Source organism: Leuresthes tenuis, unplaced genomic scaffold, assembly GCF_036924035.1.
Source record: "Leuresthes tenuis unplaced genomic scaffold, fLeuTen1.0.hap1 SCAF_5, whole genome shotgun sequence".
Classification (NCBI taxonomy): domain Eukaryota; kingdom Metazoa; phylum Chordata; class Actinopteri; order Atheriniformes; family Atherinopsidae; genus Leuresthes; species Leuresthes tenuis.
The window spans coordinates 20,234,951-20,251,615 of NW_027325359.1; the positions used below are offsets into that span (position 1 = coordinate 20,234,951).

The window sequence follows — 16,665 nt, forward strand, 5'->3', positions numbered from 1 at the left end:
AATGCAACAGCTGTTTGGCAGGGTTTCAGTGAAAATACACAAACAGCAGATCACAAAACAGCAGATGGCTGTGGAGTGTGTGTGGTTTTGTGTCCTAGGATTATCTTAAAGAACTATTCTGCATGCACAAAAAAATCCATCTTTTAATATTCTCTAAAATTCTCTTAGAAAAAAAACACTTGCAAATCAAATTAACATATTTCTATTTTTTCAAGAGAGTGGTTTGAAAAAAAAACAACAACAGGATAAGAAAAGAAAAAAGCTTAAGTGTTCATACAGAGACAGGGCTCGTGAAACTGCAGGTTGCATGCATCAAAACATGACCTTGTCCTTTGTTAGCTCGAGAACACGCCCCTACTGTCCGATGGTTGGCTGCTCTGCGTTAAGTAGCGCGTTTTCTCTATTCCTAATAGGTTCAGACAAAACCTCTATCAAGGCGGAAGTACCCCTGTGACAATCGGCGAAAAGTGAACGGGACCTACTGAATGGAAAGCCACGTCAAGCTGGAAAGAAGGGACATGGAACTGCCCGGAAATGAAGCAATGGCGCTTTCGTGCTAACTAGCACAAAAAAATTACAAATATAACTACAGCAAAATGGTGCAATTGTTTTCGTAACTTGTAAAAGAAAATTATTGATGAAGTAGTGTAAACATAAAAAAATGTTTAAACCGTTTAAAAGTTGCATTGCACTATTTTACACAAGTTGGCTGACGTTGATGATGATTAGAAAAAAAAGGTAACATGCATTCCAGTGTAGATCCTTTCATTTTGCTGTTTGTTTCAGACACTGTTTATGAAAGATAAAATTGGTGTGAGCAATTCAAACAAAACCATTTAATAATTTCACATAATTTGAATGAAATGACGTATATTTAAACCAGCCTTTGGTTTCTGTATGAAGTGAATTTATTTATTTTGAAAGATTTAACCGGAAATTGCTTGCTTTATTCTGCTGAACGTGTGTAGCTCATAGTAGAGACATAAAGATATGTCTACAGTGTAGCCGTAGCGGGACTTCTGAGGTGAAAGCAGTGAGGGAAGCGGCGGGTATCTTATCGTATTCACGTTCTTTTCGTCTACTGTTTCAATCCAGCGGAAGCTTCCCCAGACAGAGTAAACTTCACGCTGACAGACGCCAAGATGGAAATAGAGAAGGAAGTGAAGAAGGTAAGCTTTCCTCTCTAGAAAGTGTTGTCAGTTGGTATCTTGGATCAGGGAACGCCCTGAAAGGTGCGTTGAGGACGGGACAGGTGGCTAAAAAAGTCCCAGTCTTCAGGCTGATTTCAGGGTTTTGGTTTTGGACAAGTTTCTAATGGTATGTTTTTGGATTGAGATTTTTTTTTTAAAGAATATTTCAAAAGTTTTGTTAACAATCTCTTTCTCGGTCCACAGAATGAGCTAACCTCTGTCCCTTTCACTTAGCACAGTTACTTCCCTTCCCTCACCCGAGGGAATCCCACGATAAACCGCGTTTTAACTTCTTACAATGCATTGTGTGAGGTTACGTATGAGCAAACCCACAACGCTGTAAGAAGAATTATTTAGCAACAATAAAAAAGCCATTTCGAAATTGGTATAGCAGTACGCTTTATTTAATTCCTTCAAATGCTCTAATTTTGGTAGGGAAAGTCAGTGTGACCGTTAAGTAAAATCGAGCTAAGAAGGTGAATTTATTCATGAGTGAATGTCGCACAACTGCCAAATCTCTATACCACTGCCAATAATGTACCCAATGAATTTTTATACCTTAGTCTTTATTAACTCTTTTAAGCGAGATAAACGTAGTTTGTCATTGCAAGGTAGGGGATAGTTATGAGTGTCAGATAGCTACTGTTTCTGACAGATACCACATTTACATCACATTTGTCTGACTTTGTCCATGACATAATTATTTATTTAAACTGGAGGTCCTTTCAGATGCATATCCTGGAGCAGGAGGTTGTGATGTATGTGGTGTAAGTCATTTCATTGAACTGGAAATTTAAAATCGCTGTCCTCTGTCACCTCGTAAATCTGTAATCTATGTATTGGTGAAAATGAAAAGAGGGAGTAGTTGAAATTGGGTCAAGCACGTGTTTTTGTCCATACTGCTTGTGTGGCATGATCCTAATGAGGGGTTTGCTCTTTCTAGTGTCTTACTCCAAAGTGTTGTGTTATTATTTCTGTCAGTTTGTTTGAGAGGCAAAATTAATCCTCTCCTGGTGTTGACAGTGACATTGTCCTGCCATATTTGTTGGGAGGACTGTTGGCAGCTTGATGACCCAGACCGAGCCTGTCTCACATCTGCTCCAAATCTCCTGAGGAGAAAAGTCTACTGCAATCGCAGGTTTTCGATCAGAGAGGCCCGTAATCACTGTCAGGCAGTAACTGCTTTAATCACAGAGATCTTTCGTGTGTTTCTGTAACGTGATCTTCAATTAAGCTCACTCCTAAAGAGTGAGTTGGTGTACTGTTTATAAACAGAGAAATGATCAGTGCTGCCATTGTGTTTGATTCAAAATGCTCAGACCTCAGTGAGAGTCAGTTCTGACCCTCTCATAAACAGGATTTTGTGGAAGAAACTCATCATTTGAGCGACCCAATCTTCTCCTTTTTCTTAAAACCAGGAGAGATGTTTATGTTATGAACTGTTGACTGGTCAAGCAAGTGACCCACTCACAAAACACACATGTCCTGAGGCATTAAAACAAAGCTGCTTAGCCTGCAACCTAACGGTTTAGTTCTCCTTTCATCCATGAGAAAACCTACTACAGAACTACTTCAGAGGCAAAGTACTCCTGGTCATGGTCAGAAGGAGGTGGTCTGCTTAAATATAAGTCCTCACTGCAACTGTCCTGCCGCTGCGTAAACTTTCTGTTTTAACTGCCTTGTTGCAGAGAGTTGTCACCAGGATGAATCATCCTGCAGGCTTAGTCATAATGCAGAGTTACATTGATGATTAACATCATCAACTGCTTATGTGGATGGTGAAATTATGTTTCATGGAAAGGAAATGTGTCCTCTGAATGACCTCAGTTAAAATGGCCAGCTGGCCTCACTTTGCCCTCAACTGATATTTGTACTTCCTGAAGTTGTGACCACTCAGCGTGGATGTTCATTGATCCCCAAAATTTGCTTTTGCTTTCGATGTGTTTCAGCTGATGATAGTTGAGTCAGTTTCTTAAAAAAAAAGACAATAAGTTATTTTAAGTTCTCAACCTGAGAACAGATGCAACAGCCTAAACAACTTTCAGGTACCCACTGGAATGTTGCTACCCAAAGAAGGCCTGAAGTTAGAATGAGATGCCTGCACATATTTGTTTTCTTAAAGTTGACTTTATAGATTAAGAACAGGAAAATGTTCCCCGAAGGTACTTAATTTTTGTTTTCCAGTCAAGTTTGACATTGTAACTTGATTTATGCTGCCTGCAGCAGAGAAAGCTGGAGAGTACATGTGCATCTTGACCGAAGTTCATTGATGTTCACCGTTTTTAATTATTGTCGCAAATCAAATTTTTCTTGCTCTATCACTCTCTCAAAAGAGACAGTCTCACTCTGTAAAGCGCAGTGAAAGCTTAATAAAAGGCATAAACTCAGGCATCAGAACTGTGCTGCCACAGACAGCAGTCCCTGTCTGCATTCCAATGCGCTGACTGTCTTTTGAGTCAAAAACGTGCCTCTTGACAGCAGGGGTGCCTGCTGGGATCCCATGAGGCTTTGAGCCTAGTTGACCATATATGGTCACAAGCAGAAGTTATGGCTGAAACTGGTCATGAGAATTGTTTGACACATAAGGCTTAAAAAAGTATGTAAATTAGATGTTTAAAACCTTTGGTAAACTGTAGGGGATTAATGTTCTGCTTTTCAAAAAGGAAAGGATTCTGAAATGATTCCACAGTTCAGATGAAATCTTTTCTGCATGGATCACAAAACATCTGAACCACATGAGGGGACATGGAGTGACCCTATTTTGTGTTTTGTTCTAAGTATTGCAGAAAATCAAAGTGACCTGAAAATGGATCATACGTGTTAAGAAATAAGGGATTTTCCTGTCTCGCCATGAAATGGATCAGGATATTGTTCTTTGCAGTACAAAGTATAGTACATACACAGTAGTGTTTGTTTATTAACACTTCACAAAGTGGGGTTTTACATTTAATTTTAACTTTTTTTTTTTCAAAGCCACAGTTCTTTTTTTACCCCCAGACTTTACAGTGTTACCACACCCTAAGCAGGACTCCTTCCGCCAGATTTAAAGTAGTCCTTTCTATAATTTCATCAGACAACTCATCTGAATTACTCAGCAGAAGTTTTATTGTGACTGAATATCCGCTCATTAAAACTAGTGATGGTTTCCAGACTGTCGAAGTGCTCAATTAAAAGCATGATTTTAAAACTGCAGCAACATCTGATAAAGTCACCATTCAAGTAACCTAAAGTAAAAACATCTGTTCACTGAAATCAGATTTGCTGACATGATCTCCCAAAAAGAAAGTTAGAAGGAGCTCAATGTCTTGAACGAATTTTCACTCAGTCCACAGCAAAGCAGGTTGTTGAAACATACTTCAAAAAATATCTTGCTTCCACTCCTGCGCCTGTATTCTGGGACAAGGGCCATGGTACAGGTACTGTAACTGAAGCTCGACTCCACATGCATGTAACCACACTGACGGATTGAACAGGCATGGCAGAGTGAGACGTGATCTCAATACTCAATACCCAACCATTCAATAATCTTTTCTTTTTGTATGCTGTTGTTTTGCAGATGGCCCTGGGTCACGAGTTTGGTGCGGGGGCGGCTTGTTTGAAATGCAAAGACAAGTGTGAGGGCTTTGAGCTGCATTTCTGGAGGTTTGTACAGTATTTCTGTTCACTCTGCAATCTGATTCCACACCATACAAAATAGATTTTAGTTCTCTCCATTATCTACATAAGGGTCAAAATGGTCATTTAAGAGTAAATCAAAGTTCTGTTCAACAAAGTGTGGAGCCTTTAGGAGAGAATATATTCAGTTGTTGAAATTGTAAAACAAAACAACAATGTCAGACACCGTTGGTGTATGATTATGAATCAGGTCGGTCATGAAGACAGATCTGAAAGACAGCCCTTATAGAAATGATAAAAGCAAAACAAAAAAGTAATTTACCAAATCTGGCTTCTTCCCTCTTGCTTAATTAAAAGGCTCTCATAGCAGCAGGAGTTAGCGGCCTAATTGGAACGTGTTGTTGTTGAAAGCAGACATCCCTCAGAGCTTCAAGTCCTCTGACTTATTTTGAACAAAATGGATGGCATTGTGGTTGGCGTTTGCAACGACAGTGTTGCCACAAAGCAACTGTCAGAGGAGGCTGGGAACTGCCTTTGAACCGTAATTGTTGAGAAGATGCTGTGTATTGAAATTCTACTGTTCGTTGTACTAAAGCCACTGCTTGTAACAGTAAAACATTACTGGATGACTATCACTCTTAAAAATGGTGACCACCACCACACAAAGCTGGTTTTCCTGAGTCAGTGCTCCAAAACAAAGAGTTTTTGTTTTGAGAAACATGGTAAGCATGGACAGGAACCCTGGAAAGGATGCACGTACACTGTTCTGCAACACTGAACTGAAATGAACTGAATGCACTGAACCTATACAAATTGGATTTAGTTTAAACAGCCAACACAGGAGTACCATTCGTCCTTATCACAATTTAAATCTGATTGCATTCTCAGGCTGAAGCATGCGTTGTTGTCATAAATTATACCAAAGTTTGACTGCAGATATGAAGACGGCTTTGTTGAGGCATGTTAAAGTTGCTGATGTTTGAATTTAACACTGAAGCTGTGTTGATGCGCTGCTGGTGGAGATATGTAACCAACTGTTATTGACTCTCATGAGAAAATGATAAAGGAAATGTAGGTTTGATCAAGAATTCACAACAGTGCACTTAAGAAAATAAAAGGCAGCAGATATCAATCAGTTGGAAAGTTTCCTAAAATGCAACAAAAAGTTATGTCAGTAATTAGTCAATTGGCTTGAAGCTTGTAACTAATGAAGAGTCAATGACTCACTGTATAAAAGCCCTGGTGAGAAAATGCTGTCGGCTGTGTGGGACCTTTGAGCCCTCAGGCAGGACTGCATGAGAAGCTGTGCGTTACGCCATCAGTATAGCCTCGCGGTTTGGGCAGATACTTTGGAAAAACTTATTCATAGGGTTGGATGATATGGTGGAAAAGTTTTATTGTTTTTTTGGGGGGTTTTTTTCTCCCACCACTCAACTTGATTTCTGATTTTTCATAGAAAGTTTAGTTTTGATTGGTTCTCTTAGTTTATTTTTGTATTTTTTTTTTGTAATTTTTCTAAATCTAAAACAAAAAAACTGCAAATAACAAAGGAATTATTTAAATCAAACTCATCCAAACAAAAAAAATAACAAAACCAAATAATTTTCCCATTTGTATGACAATATCCAAACTTTACATTCCATTTATGTTATACATACTTTCCATTTCCACCACATATAGTCTGTGATGGACTGTTTAGGGTGTACCCTGCCTCTTGCCCAATGACAGCTCATCGATCCTGAGTTGGATTAAGCGGATATAACCAATATGGTGTTGGGCAGTCTGTGTCAAATATTTTTCTTTTGATATTATTTGTTGACCATCAAGTTTATTTTTGTTTGTTTTCTGAATCCATTGAAGACACTGAAAATAATTTGTGGCTACTTGCATCTGTTATAAAAGGGATCAAATGAATGAACAAATTACAGCATTCAAGTTTTTGTGGCATTTTAAGAACTTACAAGCTTTTTTACAAGAAAAGGGGTTTGTATATTTAGAAGAAATTAGACATTTTCCACACTGCATTGAACAGATATAACCTGTATGATTTTGAAAAAGTAATCCTGGAGTTAATTAACTTATTCGAGCACTAAGCATGTTCCTGTCCTTGTTTTTCTTCAGAAAAATTTGTCGAAACTGCAAATGTGGCCTTACGGAACACGATGTGTCGATGAACTCGGAGGAAAACAAGAAGGTAGGCAAGTTGTTCGAGGACACCAAGTATAATGGCCTCATCGCCAAACTGAAGACGGATGGCATCCCCAGGTACCAGGGTAACATGGTGACCATCACTTTACCTGCTCCTGCAACTGCTTACACAATGCCACCCAGCGCCTCATCCACTGTTGTGCAGCCCTCTGCCGCAGCAGGTTCTGCACAGCCTGCTGGAGCCGGATCAGGTTTTGCACAGCCTGCTGGAGCCGGATCAGGTTTTGCACAGCCTGCTGGAGCCGGATCAGGTTCTGCACAGCCTGCTGGAGCCGGATCAGGTTTTGCACAGCCTGCTGGAGCCGGATCAGGTTTTGCACAGCCTGCTGGAGCCGGATCAGGTTTTGCACAGCCTGCTGGCGCCGCATCAGGTTCAACAGTCATCAGCCCTCTGGCTTGGGCACAAGGTCGGCCTCAGGTTCAGCCTGCACCAGCCAGTGTCACACCAGTCAAGGCTAACAAAGTGCCCATCGCTGCCAGTGTCACAGCAGCCAGTGTGATGCCAGTCCCCAAAGATGTACCAATGAAGTCTGTCACTTATGAATGGGCACCACCAGTACCCAACAAGTATCTGGTAAGAGTTCACATTAGTGATGAAATTGACTGTTAGCTCAGATCCAAAGCATCATTTAAAAGAGCATTAAAACTACTTTATGTGGACATAAAAACTGAATTGAGTTATTGAAAAGTATGTGGACACCACTGAGCTCCCTGAAGCAGCTGGTGTTATAAAAGCCTCCTGCCACTGTCCCAATAATATTCTCTTTGTTTAATTTATTAACATTGTTCAGCAGGAAAGTATAAAGCACTAATTATTAAGAAAACTAAATGTAATTTAGAGGCAGCAGCTTTTACTCAGTCTTTTAGGTCGCCTGTGTTTAGTCTAGCGTTGTATTTGAAGGACTCGCTTTCCGGATGTTTTCACACCACAAGACATGACAGTTTAGCTTTACTAACTCTCTCGTTGGTCCTCAACAAATGTATCTGTACCTCATCTCTGTCCTTCACTTTTTTTCTTTTTTTTTTTAAACTCCAATCTGAGCTGAAATTATATTTACATTTTTCTTCTTGCTTCAGGCAGTCCGTTACATTGAACTGCTCCCACCTGAGAAGCGTCCAGTAGCTGGTACAGAGGGAGCTGCTTACCGTCGTCAGCAGATGGCTCGTCAGCTGCCTGAGCACGATCAGGACCCATCCATGTGCCATGAGCTAAGCCCTGCTGAGGTCAAGCTAATGCAGCAGTACGTCCGCAAATACAAGGATGAGGCCCTGGGGGTTGGAGATGTCATGCTGCCTGAGGAGATGGCTCAGGTTCAGGCCGGAAGGCAGGGTGGAGCTGTTGTTGGTGCTGGAGGTACCCCTGGAGCCTTAGGCTCTGGCTTTGGACCTGGAGCTGGTGTCGTTGCTGGGGCTGGTGAAGGGATTGGAGCAAATGGAATCACACCAGGGGCTGGGGCTGCTGGAGCTTGTTCTGCCCCAGGGCTTACAGGCCCAGGTGTTGGAGGTGGAGTCAGAGGAGGTTTTGGACCTGCAGTAGGTGGAGCTGGAGCTGGAGCTGGAGCTGGAGCTGGAGCTGGAGCTGGAGCTGGAGCTGGAGCTGGAGCTGGAGCTGGAGCTGGAGCTGGAGCTGGACCACTTGCAGGTCCTGGGACTGGACAGTCTGGTGGCTTCGGGCCAGCTGGAGGAGCCATGGCTACCGCTGCCACCGCTGGAGCCATGAGTGCAGGACTACCATCAAAGAACTTTGTAAGGTTTTTGTGATTATTTTTTGCTTATTAGTCTGTCTTTTCCTCAGTCACTGTCCTGTTCGTGTGGGTTAAACTTACCAAGACAAGCTGTTATAGAAATTTTTTTTTAATGAGAGGTAAGAAAAGAAACTGTGTTAATATAATCATGTTTGAGCATGTCTGGAATTTGCATCAACCAGTAAGAATATATAGCAAGAACACTGTATGACACAGTTGTATAGATTAGGCAAACTCTCTGTTGGTCCTCAACAAATGTATCTGTACCTCATCTCTGTCCTTCACTGATTTTCTCTGTGAGAGGATCCACAGTGAGGTGTCTTTGGACAACGGTGTATTCTTATTATATTGTAGGTTGTAGGTAACCAGTCACAGCCGTTGCTGCCCCTTCATCAGCAACGTATAGTAGATGAATAAATACAGTGTTGTTTCAGGGTAATTATGCCTGTTGAACTATTGAAATTCAGCAGGGTCTGCTAATGATCCTTCATCACAGCTGCAGTTCTTAACTTTCTTTTACTATTAACCATTGCCTAGATTTATTTTATTTGCTGCTGAACTCTTTGGGAGGTCATGACTTACGGCTGTGAGCCAGAGTTACAAAATAATAAATCTTATACAGTCTGGGTCAAACTCATGACTTTGTACATGACTACCCAATGACTAAGTTACAGTAATTTAATCTATTTATCTATTTGCTTCCATAGTCCATCCACTGTTGGGAGCAATTAGCAGATAAGATGTTGTTATTCCCAGAGAGGACACTAGGTGGAGCTGTGAGTCCAGCTCTGACAGTGATCTCCATTCTAGAGAAGGATGTGGAATTGATTAGAATTCAGAGTGGGGAATGAGTCACAGTGGAATTTTTTTTCATAGTCATGCATTTAATCACTTCCCTGTTTCTTCTTGCTTATTTTCATTCTACTGTTTAAAAACATTCAAACACGTTGTCAAGCGGCACTTGTACTAGACTTTTGGTTGCCAGTCAACATCAGAAATGATGAGCTTTACACTTTTCTTCATGTATTTTCATCCATTTTGTCCGTTTGTCAGTTGCTCAAATCTTCTCTTCCTCAGTGTTAGTTTGATCCTCCATTTTTATTTTTTGTTTTTGTTTTTTACTCTACGCTGTTATAGTGTAAACTTTGATACAACTCGTTTTAAATTAAAGTAACACTGGAATATTTGGCAGTTTTTTCCTGTAACATCACTGACATAAAGCAAATCTAACTGTAAGCCCTGCAAATGTTAAGTCATACACATTAATTTGTTGTGACGTTGAAGAGGCTAATAAGACCCTCAAAAGCCTACAAAAATGTCATGCGACTGTTAAGTAAAACAGTGTAGTGCTGGGCTGGAAACCAAAGTCGTGATCTGCTGTATCTCAGGCCTGTGCATAACAAAAGCCAATGTTCTTCAAGATGAGGCAGAATCACATAGTTTTAAGCTTCACAAACTTCTCTAGTTTTGCTTTAAGCTCTGAAGCTGATGTCCCTTTGTTTTTTTTTTTCTTCTCTGTCCAGTCGTGCCATCACTGCCAGCAGCCCATGGGACTGGGTGAGCCAGCCGTCTATGCTGAGCGAGCCGGCTATGAAAAACTATGGCACCCGGCATGCTTTGTGTGCTGTACCTGCGGTGAACTACTTGTGGACATGATCTACTTCTGGAAGAAAGGCAAAATGTACTGCGGACGTCACTACGGAGACAGTGAGAAGCCTCGATGTGCAGGCTGTGATGAGGTGATCTAATGATTTTCTTTCCTATATCTTTTATAAATATCAGGTTTTGCTGATGATTGTGTCGTTGTTGGAAAACAGTCAACATTCTGTTATGTGTATTTCCACAGCTGATCTTCAGCAATGAGTACACTCAAGCAGAGGGGCAGAACTGGCATCTGAAGCATTTCTGCTGTTTCGAATGTGACTGCATCTTGGCTGGAGAGACGTATGTGATGGAGAAAGAGAAGCCTGTCTGCACACCCTGCTACATGAAAAACTATGCTGTGGTGAGTCAGTTTTTTGAGTACCTTACAGTTGGCTCACATTAAAGATTCTAAATATCATTGAAATGCACATTTGTGAAGACTTTTGCAAGCTCCAAATTGGTACAGCCAGACATCTATAATGGGAGCGTCTCCGAAAGGTTGCGGCTTGTGAGCTGCCTTTGGTCAGACTGTGTGAGAGTAGTGAGAGGAGGAGACGGGCTGTTGGAGGCTGTTCTGGAACAAACCAGACGCATACTGGCTTGAACTCACCTCCTACAGGATCAACTGCTGACATTTTGGTGCCAGATACCACAGAGTACCGTCAGGTCTCGTACAGTCCATGCCCAGGAGGTCAAGGCTGTTTTTGTGGCACACAAAGAACTAACAGCTCATTGTGGAGGTGGTCATGTTGTTTTGGCTCATTATTGTAGTTGATTCTCAAGTATTTGTTTTTAAAGAAAACTGTTATCCATAAATACATTTAGTCATCTTTTTTTTTTTGCTTTTTTTTTTTTTTTTTTTAACTTGACAAGCTTTTAAGAGAGTCTCATGAAAGATTTGTTCTGAACTATAGGAAATGTGTTGTTGGACAAACATGGGTATACTTCCGAGGGGAAAATAAATGATTTCACCTTGTGTGGGATTATAAAAAATCCAACTTTATGCCCAGCAATTGCTGCAGTTAAATGTGCTCTTGAAGCTTGTTAACAGTAGCGTGATATTTGATTTTGGATTTGAAATCAAAAGATTCAAGTAAAAGGCTATATATATATGCGTCTGGTATCATGTTTAACGGCATCTTTCTGTATCACATGTTTGTTGGGTGTCAGAAGGACAAGTTGCAAGATTATCAAGGCTGCTGCGGTCTGTGGGTTTTATTTGTGTGGACAGCTGAGTGTCATCAGTGTAAAATATTATATTGATTAGATTAAATAGATTGCATCCTGGCGATAACTGATTTGAAGTTTTCAGAATGGAAACAACATCCAACAGGTGTATTGATGATGCCTTCAGCCAACGAGGGAGTAGTTGTGTCATCTCAGAGGTTGTTTCCAGTTGATGCAGCCAAAGGCGAGCAGCCTGCCTGTTCTGACTCCAGCCACCTTTAATGATTCCAGTGTAGGAACTGAAGGATGTTCTGCAGCATCTGCAAAAGTCAGACAAGTGTTCTAACCATCATGCAACACACCACCTTTTTTAATCTTACTCAGGCAAGAAAGAATAACCCAAGGAGCAGAGAACTAACCATGACAGAAAAACCGCTCATATTTGACTATATCTGACTACATTCTATCACTGCTTATCACTGCCCAGGTTGGTATCTGTTTTCATTAAGGATATAACTGCTATAGAATTATGTCTCTTCTTTTATATGTTACAACATGTCAAACTTGAAAAGTTGAGCCTTTTACCATCTAAAAAGAAGGATGTAGAGTGGATGCATCGAGGGTTAAGGCAACCAAATGTTAGATTTTAATCATTTTTGTTTTATGTTTGTACAACTGTAAAATGAAATTCAACATCAAAACGGCTTTGTTCTCATCAAGTCTTCTTATTAAATGATGGTGTGTCCATTGCCATAGTGTTGCCTGGTGAAATCGGTCTTACTTTTTGGAATATTTCTATTAGCAGCTCAAAGGATAAACGCCCACAGTTATAAGCAGTGATGTATAGTGAATACATTGCCATGTTTAGCAGTAGAATCAAACTGTCGCCTGTCTTCTTTTGCAGTAAGTGTCAGTTAAAAAACACAGCAAATCTTGGCATATAACTAATGTTAGAGAATCATTACGAAAATGTTGGCCACCCAAAGCCAAGAATGTAAAGCACTCGGCAAGTGTTTACATGAGCTATCTGACATCATCCCCAGTGAAACAAGTTTTTTTTTATTTTATTTTTTTTACATACCTTTACATACTGGTCTTGACTTGTAAACATTAAGACATACCTTCTTTGTATTCATATATTTTTATTTCATAAATATGTTAACATGTGAAATATCCAAATCAACGGACAGTTGTTTAATTTGACGTCATTATGTCCTCCCTCTTCCCAGAAATGCTCAGCCTGCCAGAATGCGGTTGAGCCTGAGGCTCAGAGAGTTTCCTACGGTGAGCATCACTGGCACGCCGAGCCGCATTGCTTCAAGTGCTCTGGTTGCAATAAGTGCCTGATAGGCCAGCGCTTCATGGCAGTGCAGAACTTCCTCTTCTGCTCTGTGGAGTGTAAGAAGAAAGTCATGGCTTAGAGAGCCAAAGCAACTCCCTCATCTTCTCTATGACCACTGGTGAAACCTGGACTGGTTCAGCTGAAACTAATCCCAAAGCAGGGAAAACAAACACTGAGAAGAAATGGGTTGTACTTGTGTTGATATGGAAAAAGAGTGCCTGCTCTTTTTAACATAAAGATCTACAGTACAAGTAGCAGGGAGCCTGACCGTGGAAGTTCTACTGAACATGTTTTGATTTTCACCTAAAGTTTTTATTTTTTATTTTCCTTTTCTCATTTCTTTAACCTTTTTGGGTGGTTGTTTTCTTGCACTGTTTCTGTTTACAGATTAGTTTTTCTTTCTCTTCATTTCCTTTTGTTGAATCTGTCTGTTTGGTGCCATCTGAGATGTCCCACCCCCAAAAATAGCCTACTGTTGATTTAATGTGCAAACCTTTACTGTTGTCCTCATACAGAAGAAACTACTGATACTCTCCTCTGTGCAGTATTAATGTCCACGTTTGAATTCAAGAACAGTTAAGACGGAAGTTTTAATCTGTGGCAGTTTTTGACTAAATGTAACTTTCGGACCTTTGACAGTTTATGAATTACTCGAGTTTTAATATACAGAGACAGTCACAGTACCAATTTATGAAGTGCAATTTAATGGCAGTGTCCAATTATGTATTTACACACTGGCTCCCTTTTATGTTCCTGTCGGTTGAAGAAAATACTACAGAGTTGATGGAATAACTGCCTACCGCAACGTGATTCATGTTTAATTGATTTGGGGGGTTTTGACTGCATAGGTTTCAACTTAATCTAAGAAAAAATGTCTTTGGCCTTTGGTGTACAGGAACAAAACAACTAACAAAATAATATTTGATAAATAAAGAACACAAGCAAATTATGAACGTGTCTGCTATAAATCCAGGACTACAGAAAATATGGTCAGATTCCGCACTTAAATGTAACATGTATCATCTGCTGGTCCTGTTAAAAATATGCACTGTGAATTGTGTAGCTGCTGTGCATCAAAAAAAAAAAATGGAGCTCTCTGAGAGATCAGCGGTGCAGTACTGAAATTTTGTGCCTTTCTTTCTTTGGTTTTTTTTTTGGGGGGGGGGGGTTAAAATCTTCTTTTTATTCTGGTTTTATAGACTTGAAGACATTTTAAGTGCTTTATGATGCCAATTGCCTTTGTCATTGTCAACATTTTGACTTGTCACAGGGGAAATCTGTGATGCTGCAGCTTGGTCGTATGTTCCAGCATACGAAAAAAAGTAACTTGACATTTTTCATTTTCAGCCAGACTCCCCATAGCAGGGAAACCACAGGTGTACCCATTAACATCATTGATGCTTTCTTTCCAGTAAATGATCCAACAAGCTATTTCACTGAGCCAATATGCAGAACAACAGGACACACATAATTGGACTACAGCCATTGTTGGACTTAATTCTGTTGGCTGTTATGGCATTTGTGTGACAATGGTCTCCTCAGTATAGTGATCTTCATAATTCCCATAATGGCTCCAGGCTGAGCAGATATTTGATTAGTATAACTGAAAAAAACAGTGTGAATCGCAGCAGCCGCGCAAACTCCTTCTCCAACCTCCTTGTATTTATGTCGTGTTGGTAAAACGAAGTATGCAAGACCAAACTAACATTAACTTTGATTAGACACACAACTGATGGCTGTGTTGCTCTGTCTGATGTTGCACTCTGATGGGAACTTGCTAGCAGGTCTGCCATGATGGGGGGGAAAAGGGGGAGGAAAAAGCCAACAAAAATGTTGAGGCTTGTATTCCCAATTCACAATGTGGAAACTGCACAATTCAAGGAAGCTCCATCTCTGAGGAGGGCATTGTCTTAAATAGCTGTGAGCTTGAAGTTGCGCCGCTGTTTCCATTCTTTCAACCGCAACTCCGCCAGACGAGATGGGACTATGTCGCCTGGCCAGCTCCAAGATCAGTCACCCCCTTTTCCAATATCACACAAAGTCGGGCCATCGGTGGTATCGCACCTGCTGGAAAGTTTTGATCTAAGAGCAAAAGCCTTTATTTTCTGAAAACATGTAGGTACTCTACTGTCGGTGTGTGAGTGGAAGGCTCTATATTGTGTGTTGGAAATTTACATACGATTTGTTTTCTACTTGAATGCTTGTGCATCCCTTTTTCACAGGGATTTGCATTGTGACTTATCTCTCTCTGGGATTTGCATCGTGTTTGTAAATCGTCTGTAGAAACAGTCGCAACAAGCTTCATATGTCAGCATAGTAGGATGGTGATGAAGGTTTAACCTTAGTCCCACTCAGCGCTGCTGTCTTAATAAGAAAAAAAGTCAAAAGTTTCCATGGGAGAGATGCTCTGTAAGTTCAGCTCATGGAGGATCTGATCTCAATAAATCACTCGTAGCTCGCACTCAGAGAATCCATGTCATAAATCCCCGTCATGAAAGTATGAATGTTGGGCAGCATCTGTGTAAACCATAATCATTATGTAAACAGTGAGTCAAAAGAGTGAAGAGAGATAAGATTTGTAAGTTTCTTGGAAATTTAGTTTTTAGTTTCTACAGCCTTCAGCTATGGAAGGACAGTGAATGCCACACGGTGCCACGTTGTTGATACTTCAGAGATCTTAATCATTCAACATACAAATGAATGTATTTCAGTTTTTACTACTAACCCAGCAAACTTTGGAGCAAACGGAACATTTAAGGGAAGCTTATCTGAAGGTTATCACCCTGTCGTCTGCTGCCAGGCCCTGCACGAAGATGTGTAGAATCTTTTTTACGTCTCCTCTTTTCACCAGATTTTCCTGAACACAAGAAATATCAGTGTGCATTTACTTTCTCTTGATATGTCATGGTGGTGTGGTGGTTAGCACCGTCACCTCACAGCAAGAGGGTTCCAGGTTCAATCCCTGCCTGGGGCCTTTCTGTGTGGAGTCTGCATGTTCTCCCCGTGTATGCGTGGGTTCTCTCCGGGTACTCCGGCTTCCTCCCACCATCCAAAAACATGCATGTCAGGTTAATTGGTGACTCCAAATTGTCCTTAATTGTCCAAATTGCATGGTTGTTTGTCTCTATGTGTGACCCTGTGATGGACTGGCAACCTGTCCAGGGTGTACCCCGCCTTTTGCCCGATGACTGCTGGGATAGGCTCCAGCCCACCCGCTACCCGATTAACGGACTGTCGGTATAGAAAATGGATGGATGGATGTCACCACTGGGACTGAACTCATAATGAGTAGCAGCGTTTACACTGTTTCTTTGAAAGTTTATGAATTAATCATTTTCTGTATCCCACTGAATAAGATAATAAAATAATTGCAATATTTCTGTCTTGTTTGTTTAATTTTGTCCTTTTAAGGACTTGTGAAGAAATTTGGTTGATACTTCTGGTCATTTCTGCAGAAATATAGAAAAAAAAAAGTATTTTGCAATCATTCAAGCAACTTTGAAGAGCAGAATATCTTGAGTGAACGTCACTGGAAAAACAACCTTGAAACATAAAGGAGTAAACATAAAATAAATAAATGCAAGTTTAATGAATGGATCAAAGGATACTTTTTGTACACCCTTGCAGTCTTAGAATAAATTTAGGGGTATCTATTGATGCATATGTTTTGGATTAGATGGATCATTTTTGAGATGTCGCTGTAAACATAGTTTGATGGAAATATATTCTATGAAACTAAACTTCAGCAGTCCTG

General features: G+C 40.5%; 1 protein-coding gene across 3 annotated transcripts; it reads left to right on the top strand.

Moving 5' to 3' along the window:
* The first annotated feature begins 1,004 nt into the window (after positions 1-1,004).
* Positions 1,005-13,933, top strand: tes (testis derived transcript (3 LIM domains)). Of its 3 annotated transcripts, XM_072386436.1 has the most exons (9): positions 1,005-1,169; positions 4,747-4,832; positions 6,927-7,204; positions 7,385-7,587; positions 8,091-8,517; positions 8,557-8,759; positions 10,282-10,497; positions 10,605-10,763; positions 12,799-13,933. In XM_072386436.1, exons 1-9 carry the CDS (start codon positions 1,143-1,145, stop codon positions 12,988-12,990), a joined length of 1,791 nt encoding a protein of 596 aa, XP_072242537.1. In that variant the 5' UTR covers positions 1,005-1,142; the 3' UTR covers positions 12,991-13,933. The 3 variants fall into 3 exon arrangements, with proteins under 3 accessions (XP_072242537.1, XP_072242536.1, XP_072242535.1); XM_072386435.1 differs by having other exon boundaries at positions 6,927-7,174; positions 7,235-7,587; positions 8,091-8,759; XM_072386434.1 differs by having other exon boundaries at positions 6,927-7,587; positions 8,091-8,759.
* The last annotated feature ends 2,732 nt before the right edge of the window (positions 13,934-16,665 follow it).

What these genes read in the sequence shown, in the direction of transcription:
- tes (XM_072386434.1), top strand. Translation starts at nt 1,143, where the DNA reads ATGGAAATAGAGAAGGAAGTGAAGAAG. An exon ending in GACTACCATCAAAGAACTTT is followed by an intron (nt 8,760 to 10,281) that starts GTAAGGTTTTTG and finishes TTCTCTGTCCAG; the next exon opens with TCGTGCCATCACTGCCAGCA. An exon ending in GATGTGCAGGCTGTGATGAG is followed by an intron (nt 10,498 to 10,604) that starts GTGATCTAATGA and finishes GTATTTCCACAG; the next exon opens with CTGATCTTCAGCAATGAGTA.